The sequence below is a fragment of the Halichoeres trimaculatus genome, unplaced genomic scaffold (genome assembly GCF_033239565.1).
Source record: "Halichoeres trimaculatus isolate MK-OKI-2021-1 unplaced genomic scaffold, fHalTri1.1 fHalTri1_scaffold_18, whole genome shotgun sequence".
Taxonomy (NCBI): domain Eukaryota; kingdom Metazoa; phylum Chordata; class Actinopteri; order Labriformes; family Labridae; genus Halichoeres; species Halichoeres trimaculatus.
In genome coordinates this window covers 11,145,267-11,166,263 of record NW_027437196.1, presented here as the reverse complement: position 1 = coordinate 11,166,263, position 20,997 = coordinate 11,145,267, and the positions used below count along the sequence as shown (strand labels likewise).

Genomic DNA, 20,997 nt, shown 5'->3' with positions numbered 1-20,997 from the left:
GGTGCTGCTGCTGCTGCTGCTGACTGACATCTTCCTGCAAAGTGCATTTTGTATGGATTTATGCTAATTAGCCATTGGAAAATAGCTGCAACCAATTGCATTCATTTGGATTTACAGCCCTGCTGCCAAATGAGCCAGGCCTCCACACTGGAGTCAATCTTTCACCAAAAACAAAGAAAAAAATATTTTTATTTGCTTCTTTTCAACCTTCAGTGTCAGTACTGCGCAGCTTCTGCTCCCTCAGGTCTGTGATTGTGCGAGATATTGATAGCACAGTAGCGGGGAGCTGTTTTGCCTCGTAGACAGTCAACGATGGGGTTGGAAGGGTTTCGCAGAAATCTAGGCTGATGAGCGGCAATGTAGTGCCGGACTCCCCAGCTGTCAATCGCATTTAGGCCGCCGTTGCCAAGGACACAATTTGAAATGCAGGTGACAGAGCAGCAGGCAACATTCCATTTACCAGTGGGCTCGTGATTACTCATGATTATCATACATTATCATCCCATCAAATTTAATTGTTAAAAGAGCAAGCGAATGGGGGGTCATAGCCTCTAGGATCGCTGCATTAAATTCTTGCTGGTGGAGACTGGTTTTGAAATATTAATCTCAGTGCCAATTAAAGTTATTAGAATATTTAATCTGTTTTAATAATGATATTCAGTTAAACCAGGAAATAAAGATGGCAGCTACTCATAAAAGAGAGTCACACATACCTGTGACTTCATCCTTTGTTGCCTGTACAGATGATTGAATGTTTCCAACTCTTTGAATTGTTCCCTGAACATTCAGAAAGAATACGCTTCAGTCCTGTTCTCCTTTCGTCAACAGAAAAACATCCCTCCATCCCTCCACTTCCTTTCTTCTTGAAATACTTTGACATTTGACCACTCTCCATTATAAATGTCTTGGTTATCCCATCCCTGTTAAGAACCATCCTCACATCACTCTCACATGGAGTAGCCTGCAGCCTGTTTATCAAGGATTAAAAGTGAGAGCTGTTATTTAAGAGGAATTATATGGACACCAGAGTCCTCACTGCGCTAACCTGCCTGTCTGACCTTTCAGAACAGTATATTCTCGCCCCCCTCTGTGATCCCCTGTCTTCGTAAGCCCCTCTGATTAACTTTCTGTTAAGCAAGTTTTTGGGACTCTGGCCTTCTAGCTTTCCGTACGCCTCTCCTCTCTAAATACCGCCACGCAGCAGTGGAATAAAGATGGATTAAGCCTTGATAGCATCTTAAGTAATTTACAATAGGCTTGGAGGAGGCAAGAAGCCCATTTGTGGAAGTGCCACGTGTTGAATAGCAGGTTAATTTTTCAACAGGGATGGATGTTTAAAAGAATAAAGGAGACGGTTATGAGGGGGATTCTAATTCCAAGGAGGGATTAAAGGGTTGTTATCTAGTTTTCCTTGGTAGATAGATTGGAAGTAATGTGCATGCACTGAGTAGAAAGCTGAGAAACAGACGGAGTGGTTGAAACAAAGGTGAGGGCACTCATCCCCTTCTGAAATACCCTTTCGTTGTTAGAGACAGGCTTTTAGAAGGTTTAGCAACAAAGCCCCAAGTAGCATTAATGCGGGTTCGCTCATGAATTCAAGCTGAAGGGTTTTCTTTAATACTGGCATGCATATTGATGTTTACAACCCCAGATTCTGCGTCTTTTTAATGACCCCAGCCTTTCAATTACAGCCGCTCCCTGCACAATGCGATTCTCCTGCAACAAATTCCCATTTTTCCATGACTTTAATTTGTTTGTGATTACCCAGTTCCCAGTATAGCTCATAACGCTCGATTCGTTTTCTTTTTCTCAGGGACCGGGAGACTTCCACCAGCACATGTCTGGTAATTTTGGCCAGCCCCAGCGGCCTCCTCATCACATGGAGCCCTTTCGGAACCAGCCACCTCAAGGCCCTCAAGACAGGGAGCCCCTCTTTATGGGAGGTGAGTCCCACACCCAGCCTTGACGAGGGTTACAAAGCTCTCTTAGCATATTTAATCCTATTTGACATCACCTCTGGCAGTATACCTACAGGGTATGCTGCTAGCTTTCTGCTGCTCTATTAGCAGCTCTCATGTTAAATGCATGTGTATACATATACATCTGAATGAGCCTTGGAAACTGCATTAAACATTTACATTGTGATTCTCTGATTTCACTGACAGTGTTAACGCAGAAATGGATCAAACCCACTTGGCTTTGGCCGTTAACATCGATGAATCTTGTCTCCTAACATTTTTTCTCCATACATCCAGAGAGGGGGTTGATGGATTGAAATTGGCTCACAAGGCAGAAAACTGACATCTCTGTTGTTTTCTCCCTTTCTGGTGTGTGCTCAGAGCGCTCAGAGTCAACACGGTTTCCTGGGCAGCACATGTTTGATCACCAGGGCCCCAGCCCCCTGATGAACAACAGCCACAGCCTCCACCATCAGCAGCAGCTGCCTAGCCAGGGCCACATGGGCTTCGGCCCGCCAGGACCGACCTTCAACCAGCCCAACCAGGGTCCACTTGGACTTTTTTCCAGAGAACCCCAAAGACCCAACCTCCCTCCACACCAAGGTCACCAGGGGATGGTGGGCTTGAATCAACAAGGAGGCCCCCCTAATCAGCCCAGACCGTTCATGAGCCCTCGACAGCCATTTGGCCAGCAGGGGAACCTTTTCCCTCCTCCACAAGTCCAGTTTGGGATGCAGGTACGACTAAGAGTAAGTGATTTTATAATTAGTAGATGTTTGTGTAGTTGTGGGGGCATGTTAATCATTTTTTTCTTTATTTTGTCTTACACTCTTTTTTAAAATATTGTGATTTGATCAGTGTGACAAGTTATAAGAGCAGTTTTACGCTCCTTAAAGTCTTTTGGAAGAGTTAGCAGTCTGGTTTGTTGCTTGCTTTATAGCTCTGGATCAGGGGGTTCCAAACTTTTCAGCCAGGCACCCCAAAAAATAGCAATGCCAGAGAGCGGTGATCCCCCCCTGCTGTGGGAATACACCAAAAGGCCAATCCAGAACAGATAAAAAACAAACAAAAAAGATCTAAGATACTTTATCTATCTGTGTTTTGAAATAAACTGCATCTGCTGGCATCTTCCACACAGAAATCTGATAAACAGGTTAAACATTTCCTGTTTAAATGATTTTATATGAAATTTAACCACAATTTTTGTTTGTATTTCTACAATAATGTATGAAATATGACATTATGAATACTTTTGGATTGGCAGGTCCCGACCTCTTCGTTAGTGTTTCAAAACCCTCACTGCTCTACATTATCAGAACCACTTTGGGGGAAGCAATAGCTGCACTAGAGTATTACAAATACATCAGACTACCGATCATATTCACTGGAACTGAGGCATCAAGGAAGGACTTGTGTGTTTGGCACCTCTGCATTTTGTCAGGAGACATAGACAAGAGCTCCCTCTAGTGGACAAATCACTATTGTTGTAGCGTTATTATTGTATAAATGCTTGAGCACAAAAGTTGGGATTAAATTACACACAGGGATGATGAGAAATGTGATGAATTCTATCATGCTTTTATGAACAATGAAGTGGCTCTGAAACGCCCTGGTTCTGCTCCTTTACGAATGTTGCCGTTTGTCTTCTGATTTTCCCAGGGATTAATGCACGGGCCACCCGTCTCCCAGCTTTCTCATCACGACCCCTTGTCGTCCCATCAGCCTCTGCACCAGCACCAGCAACATCACAGGCAGGATCTGCCCCATCATCAGCAGCAACAGCTAAATGTCAATGAGCCTCGCCCCATGATGCACCACGGCCAGAATCTCTTCCACCAACAGCAGGCACACGGTAGCCCGAGGCAGATGACTCCGCGCCCTCAGAACCCCCAACAGCGAAACATGTCCAACAGGCAGAGGATGGTGAGACATTTACATATTCTCTGGACTGTTCCAGCTGAAAAAGGAACTCAAATTGTTCCAAAATCCACTTCCTGAATGTAGCTTTGTTCGTGTCTGCATAATAAATTGCGTCTTAAATGTCTAAACATCCACTTGATTGATCCCTGTTTCTCCCTTTCTTCAGAACACACCCGTCTCCAAGCAAATGCAGCGCAACAGCAACCTACGGGAGCTCCCCGTAGCACCTGGCAACACAAACATGAACAGTGCCCGCCCCGCCACCAACGTTAGGCCTGTTGCCAAGGCAACGCAGGGGGTGCGTCCTGGGCAGAACACTCAGCCGGTGCCTGGCAGTGGCAGAGGAAGAGGCCAAGTTGCTGCCAAGGCTGAATCCCTGCCTGGAGGAGAAGGCAGGACAGTGGTTCGCAAGGAAATCCCAAGATCTCAGGCTAGCACAGCTCCACAGGTCAGATTTTCAACACTATAAATGAAAAAAAAACGCTCATTGTGGTAAATTAATGTTAATAAATGTGTTTTTGTTTTAATATCCACTTGGAATAGATTTGTAAATTGTGTTTTTTTTCCCTCCTAATACAGTGACCTAGAAATTTAAAGCTTAGCCGAGCTTATTAGTGTGCGGAGAAGCACTCTCGTATATTAAAAGCCCAATCATAAGGCTGTTAATGACTGCAGTCTCATTTCATTGGAAAGAACAGATCAATATTCTTGCATTTTCCTCTTGGGTTTTGGCTTTGATTACATCTGAGTGCCAGGCCAAGTAATATGGTTCAAAAAGGACACAGTGGAAAATCCCCTTCCAGTAAGCAGAGCCACACAATCACATTGTCTGTTTTAATGATTCGAAATGTATCTTTGCAGGATCCTGATGAGGATGAGGAGACGAGGCAGTATCGACTGAAGCTGGAGGAGCAGAAGCGACTCAGAGAGGAGATCTTAAGGAGGAAGGAGATGCGACGGCAGATGCAGGCGGGAGTGAGGAAGAAAGAGCTGCTGGACAGGCTTAATTCCACTCCATGCCAAGGCACAGCTCCTGCACTGAATCAACAACAACAACAGAACCAGCAAACGCTGCTGCCTGCACACCAACAGCAGCAGCAGCAGCAGCAGGAACAGAGACAGCAGACTCAACCACAACCACAGCAGCAGAGACAGTTCCCCCAGAGAACACCGCAATCATTAAATCAATCAGTAAAGAATCCCAATCAAGGCACCCCTGTCCCTCCTAATGGTGAACCTCAGACCTCCACCCCTCGTCCTAATGTTAAGGCTCGTCTGCAGATGGTTAAAGGTAGCACCCAGCAGCCACAAACCCCCGCTGCCCGTCAGACTCCACAACAGCTGCCGCCACAGCGAAGGAACAGTGCTCTGCAGAGCAGACCTGGTGCTCAGCTCCCTCTCGCTCAGCCCCCCCTTAAGAGCATACCTGTATCCCCCTCTGTGGGGCCTGGACACGCGCAGGCTCAAGGACCAAAACCTGGAGCTAAGAGAACTGTAATGCAGCGCGCCAAGGACGCTGGACTCACTGACCAGCAGCTGCCGCAAAAAGTCAGAGTTGTCAAACTTTCTGGAGCGGTGAGATTTCTCTTTCATCTTTCCTTGTTTTCAGCGACATTTATTTCACCTCACACTCTTGCGCAGATTTTAACCAAACGACAGGCTTGAAATGCCACTGATGTCTATTTTGTAATCTCAAAGATATCTGACCTATAAGTCTGACATGGTGATGTCTGTGTCATTTTGGTGAAATTGATCTGTAAAGAGTTTCTGCGCTCAAGCTTTGAGAAATGGTATTTAAGGTACAATACGTACACGTTGATTTTACCTTTAAGAACACAGAAAGGCATTAAAGAGAGGAGAGTGACATTTATCTGTAGAGTTGGGGACACCTCATCACTGCTCTTAAAGGTTGATATCCTCTTTTAAGGGCAGAGGAGTTTCCTTTGCAGAGAGACTGACAGTAACGCCAACAAAGTCGGGAATTGCACTTCCGGCGATCTCGCACTGACTTCATAAGTCACTGCTGTGGCCTTAATTACACATTAATCTTTATTGAAAAACCACAAAAGGCACGCATGTTAAACACTCAGACTTGTCGCTGATGAGACATGTCGGTGGGATGTGATAGTATTCAAAATAAGCCGATTTCCGTCTCCATCCCTGAGGATCAAGCCACAGAGCCAGAATCTGTGTCTGGCTGCAGATGAAGATAACTGGGTGTCAGTGCGTTAATGGAAACCTGCGCCGAGCTATCTGATGTGCCGCATCTTTGAGAGAAAAGAGGGAGTGGGATGTGAGGTGGAGGAAAAAGAGCCTATAGCGGTGGAAGGTGAAAAGCAGATTGTCCTGATGCTCCCTCTTCCACATTGTTCTGCTGTCATCACTGCCTGCTTGACAATGTTATCTCCTCTCCTCCCTTTTCCTGCTCTCCTTTTTGCTTTTCCTCCCATCATCCCATCTCTCAGGTGTGAGGCAACAAAAGAATGCCAATCCAAGTCCCTTGTAATTAATCTTTCTTGCTTGAACAGGGGTGGTGATGGTTGTTGCGGCGGTGGTGGTGGTGGTGGGGGGAAGAGCGTAATACCTGTGTAAGAAAGTTGCCACTTTTGAGGATTTGGATTTGTATGGCTTAGGCACTCAGATAAGAGGCAAATTATATTTTCATCAGGGATAATACAAAGCAACACACGACACAAAAGCAGGAGGAGGGAGGGAGGGGGCGTGAGGGGGGATGGGGTACACATCGAGCCGCTGTCGTTTCAGTGTAATGCAGCTTAGCATTTGATGGGTGCAATCAGGAGCTGTGATTTCTATAGGAGGGATTAATCCATTTACTCTCAACTGGGGACAGGTCAGAGATATCGCCTCTTTTCTTCCCCCTGTATTGATCTGTCACTTCTCTCCGTAGAGTCGGGGAAGGGACGACCTTCAATTCCTTGCTGCGTGTCGACAGAGTTGAGCTGTGACTTTATTTGATAATGAGACCATCACCTTGTTGGGTTGCTCTTTATTCCCCACAGAGTGTGTGTGATAGAGATCCAGATCCAGGGCTGGAACAGTTTGCATTGCGGCGTTGCGTTTCGAACTCTTTGATTGACTGGGATTGGTGATTGATTCGATTATTGCATCATGCATAAATAATATGACATGAGCAGACCCGAACAGGCAAACAAGACACCATTATCAGGGTTTCCTCCAGGATTTTTGGAACTATGGAGGAGGGCCCCGCTGCACCCACCCTGAAAAAACCATCACAACTTAAAACTTTAAAAACAGCTAATTTTATGAACACAAACATGATTTAGCCACAGACACAGTTTACATCCAGGCTGAGAGCCAAACATATCAGACAATTAACGTTGGGATCATTTAAATGTTTCAATTCCTGATTCGATTTGATTCTCTTACGATTTTTGGGGTGCCGATTCAATTTCAATAATACTGATTTTTGCTTAATTTAGTTTGCTTTTTTAACACCAGACCTTGTGAAAAAGTTGAATGATGACAAGATGTCCACAGACTATATCAGGAGCCATATTTTCATAAATGCACATCACATGAGCCAGTTTTTAGTATTTATTCTGATATCTCAAATTTTTTCCAACCCAGCTTATAAACAAAGACTAAAATGAAGGAATTCAAATAAAAAAATTGAACAAAAAAAAAAATCACAATTTAAAATCGTTAAACAAAAAAATCATGATACAACGATACATCAATCCTTTGTACTCATCCACATCACTTCAATTCCTCCAAAAAACGAGGACATAAAGTCATGATAACTCAAGAACATTGAACCTCTCTCATCTTATGTTATCTCACCCCCTCCCTTGGGTTTATTCTTCTTTCTCTGAAAATATTTTACTCGTCTGAAAATACAACCAAGAATGAGTCATTACAGAGTCATCATTCTGTTTTCGAAACGTAACGTCAATCTGAAAAGACATGGGAAGGCGAAACTTAACATCACTAACGTTAAACGATATGTCGCTAATGTTGCATTGTTAACACTGATGTTAACATCAGGGTTATTTCACAGTCTTGAGCAAAATATTTGTTTAACTTTTCCCTTGCTTTGGTGCCTTTCTCCCACCCTTATCTCCTTCCCTTTACTTCCCACTTTGTTGCCCCTTAGCTGCAGTAGTTTCCCTACCACTGTATGGAGGAGGGATCACAGCAGAAGTGATTCAGCGTTACCTTTCTCTTGAATCTGGTCTATACCTTGTTTTTTTTTGTTTGACAGACTAAATAGCCATATCCATCTAAATTACATGACGTGATGTCATTTGTGCGTCGCCGCTTTCACATTTCTCCTCGCGCTGTTTCGTGCACATGCGCACATTTACACACACAGACAAGCTCGTTCTGTATAGTAAAACCACCACAAGAAATATCTGCCAGCGCCTTCTCTGTGAAGATACAACACTCGCTCTCCTGCCCCCAGCTGTCGACCATGCCATGGCATGGATGTTTCTGTCTTGTTTATGGGCACATCCATTATTCTCAGGGATGTTTTAAGTTGTTTACAGGCAGCCTGTATTTCAATGTAAAAGAGGATTATAAACGGTTCTAATAGTCAATTTTGTGACACCAATTTATTTTATATATCTTATTATACTACCATATAAGAGACAGTGCACTAATTTATTTTCAAATTGAAGTTACCTTTACTTTTGTTCTATTTATGAAAGTACAATTTGAGGAGTTTGTTTTGCTTCTAACAGACAGTGCACTTATTTATTTCCATGTTTCAGGTAGCCTTAAGGGAGCCTTGTCATTGCATTGTTCCATTTGTGAATGTGTTGCTCCCTGCTGTTAGGAAAAATTTTTATTAAGGGATGTGATTTGCATTTTCTCTTTTATAAGAAAGATAGCATTTCTGTAGAAAGGAACCTATTGATTCATAGGGAGCTTCTCAGAAAAATCACCTCTTATCAATTAATCATCAATCAACAAGATGAAACAATTGTCAATTAATGTATTACTCGATAATTTGCATCCCGAATAAAAACAGCAAAAGACAGTCAACAATGACATCAGCTAGGAAAAGCAGAGTTAGCCATTAGCCAGGATCCCAACGAGCAACGATGGATGACAGCTGCACAGTTCAGGATGACCAAAAGCTTCTAAAAGGACAGCAGTCCCCTTATTTGCATCAGTTTAAGCCCAGGTGACATGCAGGAGCCAGGGAGACCAGCGAGACAGAGAGAGGCTGGTTCAACAGCCAGCACTGGGGTATGTAAGGAAGCTAGCATCGTGTTAGCACCACCATCCTAGCTGAAAAAGGGGCACCTGGCTTGTCAATCGCCCAAAACAGAAACGAGTCCCGTAGTTTGTGCAATACTAATAGGGAAAGTTTGTAGGCGGAGTCTGCAAGGTTTTGGAGACTGGGCAAGGAGAAGCGGCGAACAGTCAACACCAGCGTCCTCTCCTGCTCCGGAGTCTAAATGGGTCTACTTTTGTCTCATGTCACAGAAACCCTGATTATAAAGAAAGATCTCACAGAATCTGAAGTAAAAATATTTAGAAATAATACGTCCACGCTAGTTAACATTAAAACCAATTCATTCTGCTGTCATTGGTGCAACATGAAAAGGTTTTCTGATGCATGATGCACAGATTGGAGTCTGTGACACCTGAAATAAGAAATAAATAGTTGGAATTTCTGCTCCACTGGCTAAATTACTCCCATCCTTTATCTCCTCCATCCAGACTGGAATGGGGTCAGTTCCCGTCGATGCCCCGACGCAGCAACAAGGCACCTGGACGGCATCATCGCTCAACCAAGGCGTCCAAAGGAAGGTCACCGTGACAGGACAGCAGCAGCAGGGACCTGGAGGAGCACCGCAGGCTGGCCGAGGGGGAATGGGCAACCCGCAGCAGAACAGGGTATGTCATAATGAGCTCTCCCTTTCCTCTGCGTGTGCTTTGGACACCAGGAAGCGTTCTTCCTAAAAGATATATATATTAATACAGTAGAGTTTGGGGGTGGGTTAAAGACAGCTTTGGGATGAAAGAAGCTTGAAATGTCTCCTGTAAAGTTGTCCCGTGCCTCTGGCGCCAACCTGGCATTCAGGAGACATACCAATCGAGCTGCAGTGGTAATAAGACAGGACAGTATGCCAGGTGCAGGAGTATTGACAAGCTGAAAGCAGTGTAACACGGGGGGCTACACAAGGTCCCCTGGCCTCTCTGCACGCCTGTCACCACCAGGCTGCTGTCACACTTCCCATACTCACTGACGCTGACAGGGTAAGGCAGTCACCATAACGCTTGCATAGCTCCTCTCCCTTTCATGCTCCCCCGCCCCCAATACACACACACATACAAACCCCCTCTTCTTCCTCCTCTACTATCTTCCCCAGGTCTCCCCCCTCCTCCTCCTCCTCCTCTTCTTCTTCTTCTTCCTCTGTAGCTGAGGAAACATACCTCTCGCTCTCAAGCTCAAATGAAGATATGCCATCCCACATGCATCACGTTCTGACGTTGATGCTCTATGTAGAAATATGATAAGTCAATCATGTGAATGCCTGGTGTGTCTGCGAGGAAAATACATAGCATTTTCACATTCTGTTGCGTGCTGAAGAGCGATATAGCTCCTCTGCCCTCACACAGATACAGAATTAAAACATCAACGTGCCTGTTTGAGGAGTGAAAGCTTCCGTGTGTGTTTCCCCCCCTCCGCCTTCCCTCGTAGTTTTTTTCTCAAATAATGTGGTTAAAAGGAGTTTTCACACCTGGCATTGGTGTAGGTTGTGGTGTCGGGCCGGGGCCGGGGCCGAGGGAGAGGGGGTGGTCCGCTGGGTCGAGGTCGTCCGATGTCCACCAGACAGAGCCAAAGAGGTGCAGAGAGCGAACGCTGTACTGTGTCCATAGAGGGCCTCTCCTCATCCACAACGGACATGCAACTGAAGAGTCTTCTGAGGTCCATCGGGCCCATAGAGGTAGGAGCCGCTTTAAATTCTACTTTATTGGTGTTTAAATCGTAGCCTGATGCCGTTTTTTACTCAAATAAATGCATCAAATATGTACAAAATGAGCCAAACTAACTCCAGTTAGTACAACAACTAACAAAAATTAACCTTGAAGTTCGAGATGCTTTTTATAATATGCACATTTTCTTCTAACATTGTATATTTATCTTGTATTAACCATGATGAATACAGTAACTTTAGATGTTTTCTTGTACTCACTGCTCACATTTTCTGAACGTTATCCCACAGCGCCATCTGTCGTACTGATTACGTTATTAGAGAAAGTAAATGTTTCAATCACTTTTCATCCTCCACCCTCACTCCCTCATGTGGATGACAGGAGAATCCATTCATGCAACATTTTTTAACTCCTAACCTACCTACTGAGGCTGAATTGTTTGCACATAGTTATTATTGCTGTAAAACGGTCTGAAAATGCAGTAAAGTCTGTGCTTTGGCCCCTTTTTCCAGTAATCTATAAACTTAACTTTTAACATCTGGGAAATGGTTATTGCATTTGATATGAAGTATTAGCTAACTAAAAGAAGAAAAACACAGAAATGAAATTGATTTATTTTTTCAGAGTTCAGTGAGACAGAACTCTGTCAGCTCTTTGTCAGAGTTGGATTTTTTTGGATCGGGACAAAACCAAGGACTTCCAGCATTCAGAGGCTAACACTTTTGCCATACTTCCAGTGTAACTTTGCAGGGCTATGTAACATGCTTGTGATTATGGTAATGAACCATATATCACTGGAAAGTGCAAATTTCTTGGGCTTCCAGTGCCTAGGGATGGGTACCGAATTTGGTACTTTTATAGGCAACAACCCAAATACCGAGAATCAATTCTTATAAAGTCAAATGGTATCATGTTTTGGTGCCTAAACACATCCTTGTGACTGTGAAGGAGTGGAAGAGTAGGCGATTTTCCATGCTGGACATTAGGGGTGGGAGAAAAAAAAATGAAAATCGACAAATCAGGATGTATTGTTTGACAATGTCAAGAAAAAAACGTGTTTTTTTCAAATTCAAATTCTTGATTTCAGTCTTTGTTTATAGACTGGATTGAAAAAAAGTGACCACTTTTCTCCAGCAGAGGGTGAAATGTTTCTCTCTGGTTCAACCGATGTGCAATTTATGGGAAAACATGGCTCCCGATAAAATCTGTAGACATTATCGTCCTCATTTACATTTTTCACATGGTCTGGTGTTAAAAAGCAAACTAAAAATCGCAAAAGTCGTAATTAACGAGGAATCGACATTTAAATCCAATCGGCACCCCAAAAACTGTAATGGAATCGTGAGAATAGCATATCGTCCAAGCCCTGGATATAAACATAGTATTGCAAGTCTATATATTGAGAAATAAATGTGTCAAATTAAAAAAACTTAGAAATTTTACTTATACACAAATTAATATTTTTTACCACATAAACACAAAAGTACCTCAAATTAGTACCATGGAGTATTGATTTCAGTTGCCAGGTACTGGGCATCGGTACTGTATCGTTTCAGATGTAAAAGGTGCCCATCCCTAGCTACGTCGCATGCATGTGATTACAGTTATGAACTATGTATATATCTGGAAAGTGCCAAAGATTTTTGTTCGGATTGAACGAACAGTGACAGTGACGGTAATAACACTTCAGCCTCAGTAATAAATCACTGCAGCTTTCGCAGTGGGGAAAGGGTTTAACCAATAAGATCTCTGCTTTATTGCAGATGTTCAAAATGATGCCCCAACAGAGGAAAGCAGTTGCCAAATTTTCCAGTCCTCAACACGCAGCAAGTTTTCAAATGAGCTTCCATAGGTAAAACAGATTCCTTCTTCTTCTTTTATCCTCTGAAAAATGCATTTCCTGTTGTATCTTTACCCCCTGAGACAACGCCTCAAACAAATATCATCACAATTACCACACAGGCACATGATTGATTTGTCCCACATTGATGTGTCGCTGATTGACGGATGAGGAGCGCAAAAGAGCCAAGAGAAGAGGGGGCCCTGTTACAAGATGTCACTTTCTCTCAGCCTCCCATGCACGGCCTCTCACCTGGCGTGGGATCATTCCTGCAGCTCTTTACGGGTCAAACACAGTCAGCATCTCTGCACAGGAGCACAGAGAGACTTCCTCCTTGAGCGCGTAGCTCTTTGACTTTGTCCACCAAACGTCCATTGTTATGAAATAGGTCTGGAGAGACACTGGACATCCACCTCTGATGTTGAAGAATGTTTAGAGCATCTTACAGGGACACTAAGTAGAACTTTAAACAGATAATGGTTGCTCCCCTCACTACTTGGATCGAAAGAAACACACAGTCTTAAATTAACAACCTCTAAAGTTGATTTGGAGTATTTGTGGCTCGCTCTTGGTCTGAATGCAGGGACGTTTGTGGCTAGCCTTTTTCTCATCGCAGTTCTTCCTGTCCCCTGTAGATGGCAGTATTTCATCACTAATGCAGCTGTAGTTTTTTGATTGAAGCCAGCCTTGAAGCACAGTAGTGTTCCCAAACTGTTTTTGGGTGAATGGCGCTACCTAGTGGAGAACTATTGTATTGGCACAGGGTAGTAACTGGGACTCAAATGGTGCAGGACTGAGTTTCTTTTTAAACTTCTCTTTGTTTTAGACGGTTAAATGTTGCGACTTTGGCACAAATTCTGTTGTGCTGCTTCCTGGACGGTTTGGCGGATTATCAATCGTTGATGGTTTGGTCATTTGGTTTGGCGCCTTGTTTGAAACATTGTTGGTCCTTTTTAACTGTTACCTGGAATCCTTTTTGAATGTGTCCCCCATGCCTTGATGGATGCATATTTTAGTTGTGAGTGTGATTATGGGTTATATTTAGGTCTCTCTTTAGTGCTGAGTGTGTGTTTAAGGAATGTGTGAGTCATGTTTGAATCTTTTTTAAAATAATTTTTTTTGTACATAATTGAGTTTAATATTCATCATATGGTTAGTTTGGTGGTTTGGAATGAATCCATCCTGTTCTACTCTTGCTACGTAGCTAACGCGATCTAAAATAATCTACATCTGAGTTGCAGAGTGTTCTTGGGATAGCACTTTGAAAAGCTTGCTTTACACTGAGCAGATAATGTAAATAGTGAAATATAGAGAAGAAAATTCACCACAATTCTGTCCCTTACGGATTGAATGCTCTGGAATTTTTATAATGATAATATATCAACTTAAATACCTTTATTACACTGAAAACATACTCTTCCTTTGAATACATTCACTTAGGAATTCTTGTACAGTTGAAAACTCTTTGCTATTTTCTCTAAGCATGCACCCTTGTTTATGTTAATATTCAATTTTAAGTTCCAGCTCTTGCTTTAACTTCTCATATCTCTCACTGCACAAAACATTCAGTCTGATTTTATTTCTTTTCACTTCATTGTGTTTCTCTTTCCAGAGTTTAGAGTTTGACAAACAAAAGCAGTTGTCTAAAATTTACCAATTGTGCTCAGAAGTTTTGTGAACCTTAATCGCTAAAATGTGACATATTAGTATCCGAGGGGGCAACCATTATCTTTGTAGTAATCATGTACATAAGTAGACCAGAACTTTCTCTCAGTATTTAAATTCTTTTCAAGCTATTCTTTGCTCATGTTGTATGGAGTTTAACATTTTTTATATGTAAAGCTAACTTGACGTGTCCAGACGTGGGTGATTTTACAAGTGTTTAGTTTCTAATTCAGATCCAGAATGAAGAATGACTGGACCATATTTCTGTTTCTATCCAATATTTGACACAGACTTAAGGGAAAACAAGAAAATAATAAAAACATGGCCAATATACCCTGAGCATGCAGGTATGTGAAGCCGGTTAAACTTTAGCCCAAAGATGTGTGGTTGTGTTTGATGTTCATGTGCCTTTATGGTCAATTATCTTCTTAATTGTTCAACATTTTTATAATTTTCATATCAGTGAAGATTCTGTACAATCCTGGGGTGTGGAGATTGCACATCACATACACTTTAAAAGTAGTTACAGCATCTTTAATGGAAACAAACACTACCTCATGTAAGTTTTGGGGGATGCTACTGAATTTTAATCTTGAAATACTGTGTTTTCAAACTGAAACACAAGACATTTAGTCCTGCCCTTTGAACTGTGATGTCATACTGATGTTCAGCTCCTAACCCTGTTCCCACAGTCTCTTCAAATAGGGGTAAAGCTATAAATATATAACTGCTCTTTAAATGACTCTTTCACTTGTTTTGTTTGAATTGATCATGCCACTGTAATTTCAGTCATCTTTTTAAATCACCATTTCTAAACCAGCTGTGCATCTAGATGACATCACATACCAAGACCTTCAACTGGTTTTTAAGAAAGAAGAAAGCTGAATGGCCTTGTTGTTTGAGTGCATGTAGGAATCAATAAAATAAATTCAGTGGTATTACCCTTTATTAGCCAGTACTTGATAAACATTTGAAAAAAAGCTGCTCGAAGGTGGTTTTTCTTAATGGTTGCAATGTGTTAAGCATGCAGGAGTATCAAAGATGCCAGTGCAAACGGGGCATTGAACACAACTACTTCTCCATTTCCTCATTTTGTAAAACCTGTAGTTGTGTGGTAACCAGTTTTTGTGTATGTTGTTCTGAACTGACTTCATGTTTTTATTCCTTTTCTTTTGAGTTGAACTTGTGTGGAGGTTTTTGTTCCATGATTATGTGAATTGAATGTTTTTAATGTTGTGTGTTGCACTTGAATTTTAGTGCTGTGGTAAATCCTGTGGGTTTGAAAACGTATCGGCTATGCCGGTGGTAGTTTTACGGTTATAAGACACCTGGTCTTGTTGAGAAAACACAGATTCATATTGAATCTTTTTGTATCTTAATTTTAAGCACATATGTATACAATTTCTCTTAACCTCAAGACAATTTATCAATATAGTTTCCTTGAGGAAAATGCTGCTCCAAGAGCGTGTGGTCCACTATCTGCTATTTAACTAGCTGGTTGTTTTTCCTAAAACTTCCCCTTAGATGATACCAATATGGTTATTTATTATATGAGATCCTTGGAGCTTTCTTATGTTTTTATGAGACCTTCATTATGGTTTCTAATGAATAGCATTGGACTGTTCATTCTGGGTTAAGGGGTTGCTCTTACCACTTTGGGTTCCACAACTTAACATAAAACTTCTTCTCCCTAACAGGTCGTTATGATGATCCGTGGTGCTGAGATTTTGCAGAGCTGCTGGAAAAATGATTTTCTTTTCTTTTCTTTTTTTTCCGCAGGTCTGTCCTCCATTATTAGTGTGTTTGCCAGCCTTGAAATTGAAGTCAAATTAATGGACCATTCTAAAAGTTTAGCATGTTAAAGCAATTTAACAAATCTGGGTTTTTAATTTGTCATTAAAGCTCCTGTGGTGAGATTTTGGGTTGTTGTGACTCAAACTGAAATCAATGTTGATGCCTCTTTATGACCAACAAGGGCAAAGAAGACGACCAGTTAAAAGATAAATTATTTTTATACAATTTTAATAAATAAATGAAACCACTGGCAGGGGTAGGGGGTAACTTTAGTGTTAACTCATCGGCTGCCAGCCCTTTTCAGAGCATCTTGAACAACCCTCTAAAACCCACAGAATATTGTGTTCTTTGACTACGTAAACGCAAAATTACCTAAGAAAAGTAGACTCTCCTCTTTCATGTCTCTCTTCCTGTTCTTGATTTTAGAAAACGAGAAAACGTGCTTTTTAGATCGCCTTCTCACCCACATTTTCTCTCTGACGTACCACGACACATCCTCAGTTCGAGCATGAGCTGCCTGAACTTTTCTGACTTGCACTGTCTCGCCATGTCTCTGTCATCTCATATCTTCTTCTCATATCTATGCTGATCTCTCATCCAAAGGGCGCACCATTCTCACCCACAGTAGTTTAAGAGCCTCATATTGATTATCAAGCGCAGTAAACGTTTGTACTCAAATAAATAGTCGAGGTAAATAGCTGTAAATTTCTTGTTAACTTTTCTTGCTACTTGGAAGATCATAGAGTTAAGATATACCACTGTGTCCACAGGGGGTGACAAAACCAAGACAAACCAAAGTTCTTCACAGGAGCTTTAATTTCTAAACGGTTTGCGAAATATGACTGAAACAATTCTCAACTCAAATTCAGCCGTTGGTTCCAGTTTGTGAAGCACTGAACAAATACAAACTTGATTTAACACACGTCATGTTGAAGTGTAAGTTTGCTTTTTGTGCTGTGAAAATGCACTTGTTATTGGCTTCCTTTTATTTGTTGAGCCTCTCAAGCAAAGATCCCACATTTGTAATTTGAGTTGGGTATTTTGTTGTTAGTCATGTGCAGTAACACAAACAAATTCTGACAGCTGCAAGCAGGTCATTTGATATTATTTTTAAGATGTTTTTAAATTTTTCTGAGGCTTTTTTATTGGGCTTGCATGACAAAAATTAATTTGCCTTTTGTTGAATGAAGTAATACACAAAATTCAGCCTGTGTTAGCATAGCTGCAGCTTTTTTCCCCAGTTTGGGTCCTCGGATAGTTGAGTTATTAGTTGCATGTTGATGATTTAATTCAACTGAAAACTTGATTGGATTTCTGTATTCCTTTTTTTCTGTTATGCTTTTATAAACCCAGTAAAACCAGGGAAGTCAAATGGGCTGGATTCAGTATTTTTTCAGTTGAGTTTGTATCTTTTCACATAAGATACAGAAAAGTCTTGCAAAAGCATGCTAAACATTTGGGATGGTCCAACTCTTGTGATGCACCTGGTTTGAACTTGAAGGGCTGCACATTTTCTTCTTGGTGAAACACACCTGAAATGACTAAATCACAACATGCATTTCTTGCAGTGTAGCGGAGTAGTCGGACCAGACGATACTTCTTCACCCCTTCTTTTTATTCCTCTCTTCCTCACTTAACACTTTAGGTTTTTTAGGAGCTGTGCAGCGTTCCTCCTGGGAATGAAGACTTTACTTACCACATTGGGCCATTTTTTCTTCCATTACTGCTTTTCCTGCCACCGCTGTTCTCCCAACTTTCATAAATGACTCATCCTGAACTTAAGACTTCTGTACCAAGCAGGGGGGGCCTACCTGGATTGTTTGTTAGCGGTTGGATGGAGGTTTCCATCTCTGTGACGACAGCACGGCTCACATAGCAGACACTTTACTCTGAAGCCACTTTATGGCTCTCACTGCACCTGAGGTCATCCTGACTTCTTGACATGAGTTTGGTTGGATTTTGAAAACAAAGACTTGAGATTGGGTTCCTGATCTTGAACTTTACGGTGCAAAAGCAAAATGACTGAGATCCAACTTTGAGTTTTACTGAAACTGTAAACATCAAGCCTGTCATGTGTTCACACTTCAATGTCAAACACAAAGTACTCATGTTGTGTTGGAAAATCCTAAAATCACTGTAATATGTTGTGAAAATGTGAAATATTCAACTTTCTAAAGAGTTTCTTCTCGTGACTCAATCTTGAAAAGATAAAATGAGTTAAATTTGATATCAAACTTGAGAAAAAATAAAAAGACTTTGGTACAAACAGCTGTGGTGTTGCGCTTCTTTTATTGTGAAACTCAAATGAGTTTCAACATTTCTGTATCGATCTGACTTCCTTTGGCTAAGGTCTTATACCTAAAATGGGGACACATCCTTTGAAGCTCTGTTTCTCAATTTTTTTCAGGCCATCTTTCCCTTGATAGCAGAAAAGGAAAAGGAGACAAAAAAAAATCTAAGGATTGGAGGGAGTTGTGAAGAGGGCAGGTCTTAGAACCCAAAATCTTGCAACTTCATTGGTTAATCTTCCAATTTATTCAACAAAAAAATGCTTCTGGAAAAAATGAGGAGGGAAATTACAATGCAGCATGTTTGATGAATGTTAAACCAAAGACGAATATCTAAATGTTTCTGAAGACCAAAACTATGACCTTTCTGAAATTAATACAAAACTTTAAGAATGAAACTGAAAGTTTTTGCTCTTGAGCATAAACCAAACCTTTTCTGTTGACAAGACCAACCAAAACAGTTGCAAGAAGCTCTTGAGAGGAGTTTCAGTTGTCAAGTGTTTGACTGAGATGCACAGTTAGACATAGCACTGACCAACATGCTGCCAGAATGCAAATAATACTACTCTGTAGCAAAGATCTATTGTGAGTGATACGTTTGACTATTTCAGACAGAAGAAAGAGATGTTTGATTAGACAACCCAACTTACACTTGTGCAAAACACAATCAGCTAACAGACAAACGGTGGTGCTTTGTCATCAGGGGTGCCAACATCCCCAAAAACTGAAAATCCCTCCAAGGAGGGTTAATTTTTTGTTTTAGGTTGGAATCTCATCTAATTGTTACACATTATTCCAGTATGAATTGTTAAAAAGACATCCAGTATATTCCTTGAGATGAGTCAGTAGAAACAGTAGTAAAGGATTGATACCATGTTTGGGTCCTAAATGTACATTTTTCTTTCTTTTCTGTTCCATTTGGTACCATACAACCCTTTTAAGGGAGAGTTCTGTATATTCTTGAGTTGTCAAATTACACTGACAATGAGTAGCTTTGTCAAAGTATTAGAAAAGATCAAATGTTGAGCTTTTGATCATTCAGATATGGTCTGATATGATTCTGTTATAGGAAAGCATTCACATCATTGACTCTATCTTTTCCTGTATATCTACTCTATATTCTGTCCAGATAATTGCTTACTCTACTTGCTTTTAGTTGACTTGCATAGTCTACTTGTCTTCATAAGCATGAGTGGCTGCCATAAAGATGTGTCGCCATGTTTAGAACCACAAGTCTCTCTTCCAACTTACCGCTGCCATGTGAGTTCTCTGCTGCTCACTAACTCACAGAGCTAAATGCTACCTGAAAGGACCAGAGCGCTGCCATTTGCAGAGCCCTCTTAGAAACCAGGAGTTTTGTTTTCCAGAATGCCAGACTGTTCATGTTTGCAAATGTCAACATTTGTAAAAGCCGTTGTTGAGCTCCAGCAGACTGAGGGCCCCCAGAGGGATTAGAGGAGGCTCTGTTTACCTGCTCTAAGGAATGCCGCCCTGCACAGACGCTTTTGTATCTGTCAGGGACCCAAGGTCACAGCGACGGCAAAGATGGGCCGCTTTGTCCTCCTCCAAATTTTTCCACCTCATAGTATCAACAACAAAACACAATGTGGACGACCGGGTGAAGGAACTGGAATTCCTGCTCATGTTGCTACAGTGTTCAAAAAGTCAGGTTCAATGGGGCATTCTGCCTTTGATATGTCTTGGGGGAGACTTGGGGGACTCCTTTTCTGTTTTGAAGTGGAATAATGTAGCTTTTTGTATTACTTTGTTAGTAAATGTATTTTAGTGGTAAGTTATCTCTCCTGAATGTGATCAAACATTCTTTGATAACAAAGAAAAACAACTAAGTACACTTAAGTTTGATCCACTACCCTGTAAAACGACCCTCAAATCAATTTACTTGGCTCATAACTCATAAAAAGCAGATCATGGCCCTTTTTTCTTGAGCAGCACTACTTGTGATTCACCACATGGTGTCGCACTCGCACAGTTTAAAACTATGCTCACTGAGGGGAGCCTGATGCTGTAATCAATTTCAAACATAATGTATCCTCCCGGTACAACAGCACACATAAAAAGAGAGCTCTAAAATCCTAGTATTAACTTTTACATCCACACTTAAAGTCCCTAAAATACTGGAAGATTATAGCGATTTGTTTTGACTTATAAATGTTTTACCAAGCTGTAATTTCAGTAAACGGCGGCGTTTCTTCTTGTAGTTTGGACCGTTAGTTGGCCTACAGTTATGAGAATCTGAGCCTACACAACCAGCAGACACTGAAAGACACATTCAGGGCCAACAAACACACTCGTGTTTAATTTGTCTGCATGTTAGGAGTTATTTGCTGTGGGCAAACCTCGTTAAATTCGACATGGGCTCTCAACATTTCGCAAGCAGGCAAAAGGGAGTTCAAAGAGCGATATTTTCTCCATTTTCTTCCAGCTAGCAAACAAGTTGAAAATGTTTGCTAGCTCCCCCAGTAACGGTTGAGCTAATCTTTTTAACCGTGTGAAACAACCGTTAGATAGCATTTATTACCAACCAAAAATCGCATTTTTTTTCGTGATTGAGTGGTAAATGGAATAATTAAGGCGTAAA

The 20,997-nt window shown here is 41.5% G+C and overlaps 1 protein-coding gene across 3 annotated transcripts in view; it reads left to right on the top strand.

Moving 5' to 3' along the window:
* The window catches only part of rbm33a (RNA binding motif protein 33a), a 33,513-nt gene extending 15,142 nt beyond the window's left edge, over positions 1-18,371 (top strand). For 2 of the 3 annotated variants that reach the window (XM_074693083.1, XM_074693084.1), the window contains exons 11-19: positions 1,814-1,943; positions 2,340-2,707; positions 3,618-3,881; positions 4,045-4,326; positions 4,740-5,453; positions 9,591-9,767; positions 10,631-10,822; positions 12,575-12,663; positions 12,774-18,371. In XM_074693083.1, coding sequence (XP_074549184.1) covers positions 1,814-1,943; positions 2,340-2,707; positions 3,618-3,881; positions 4,045-4,326; positions 4,740-5,453; positions 9,591-9,767; positions 10,631-10,822; positions 12,575-12,663; positions 12,774-12,822 — 2,265 coding nt within the window. In that variant the 3' untranslated portion in view covers positions 12,823-18,371. The remainder of the gene's footprint in view (positions 1-1,813; positions 1,944-2,339; positions 2,708-3,617; positions 3,882-4,044; positions 4,327-4,739; positions 5,454-9,590; positions 9,768-10,630; positions 10,823-12,574; positions 12,664-12,773) is intronic. The other variant, XM_074693085.1, reaches the window with a different exon arrangement.
* Positions 18,372-20,997: the final 2,626 nt, after the last annotated feature.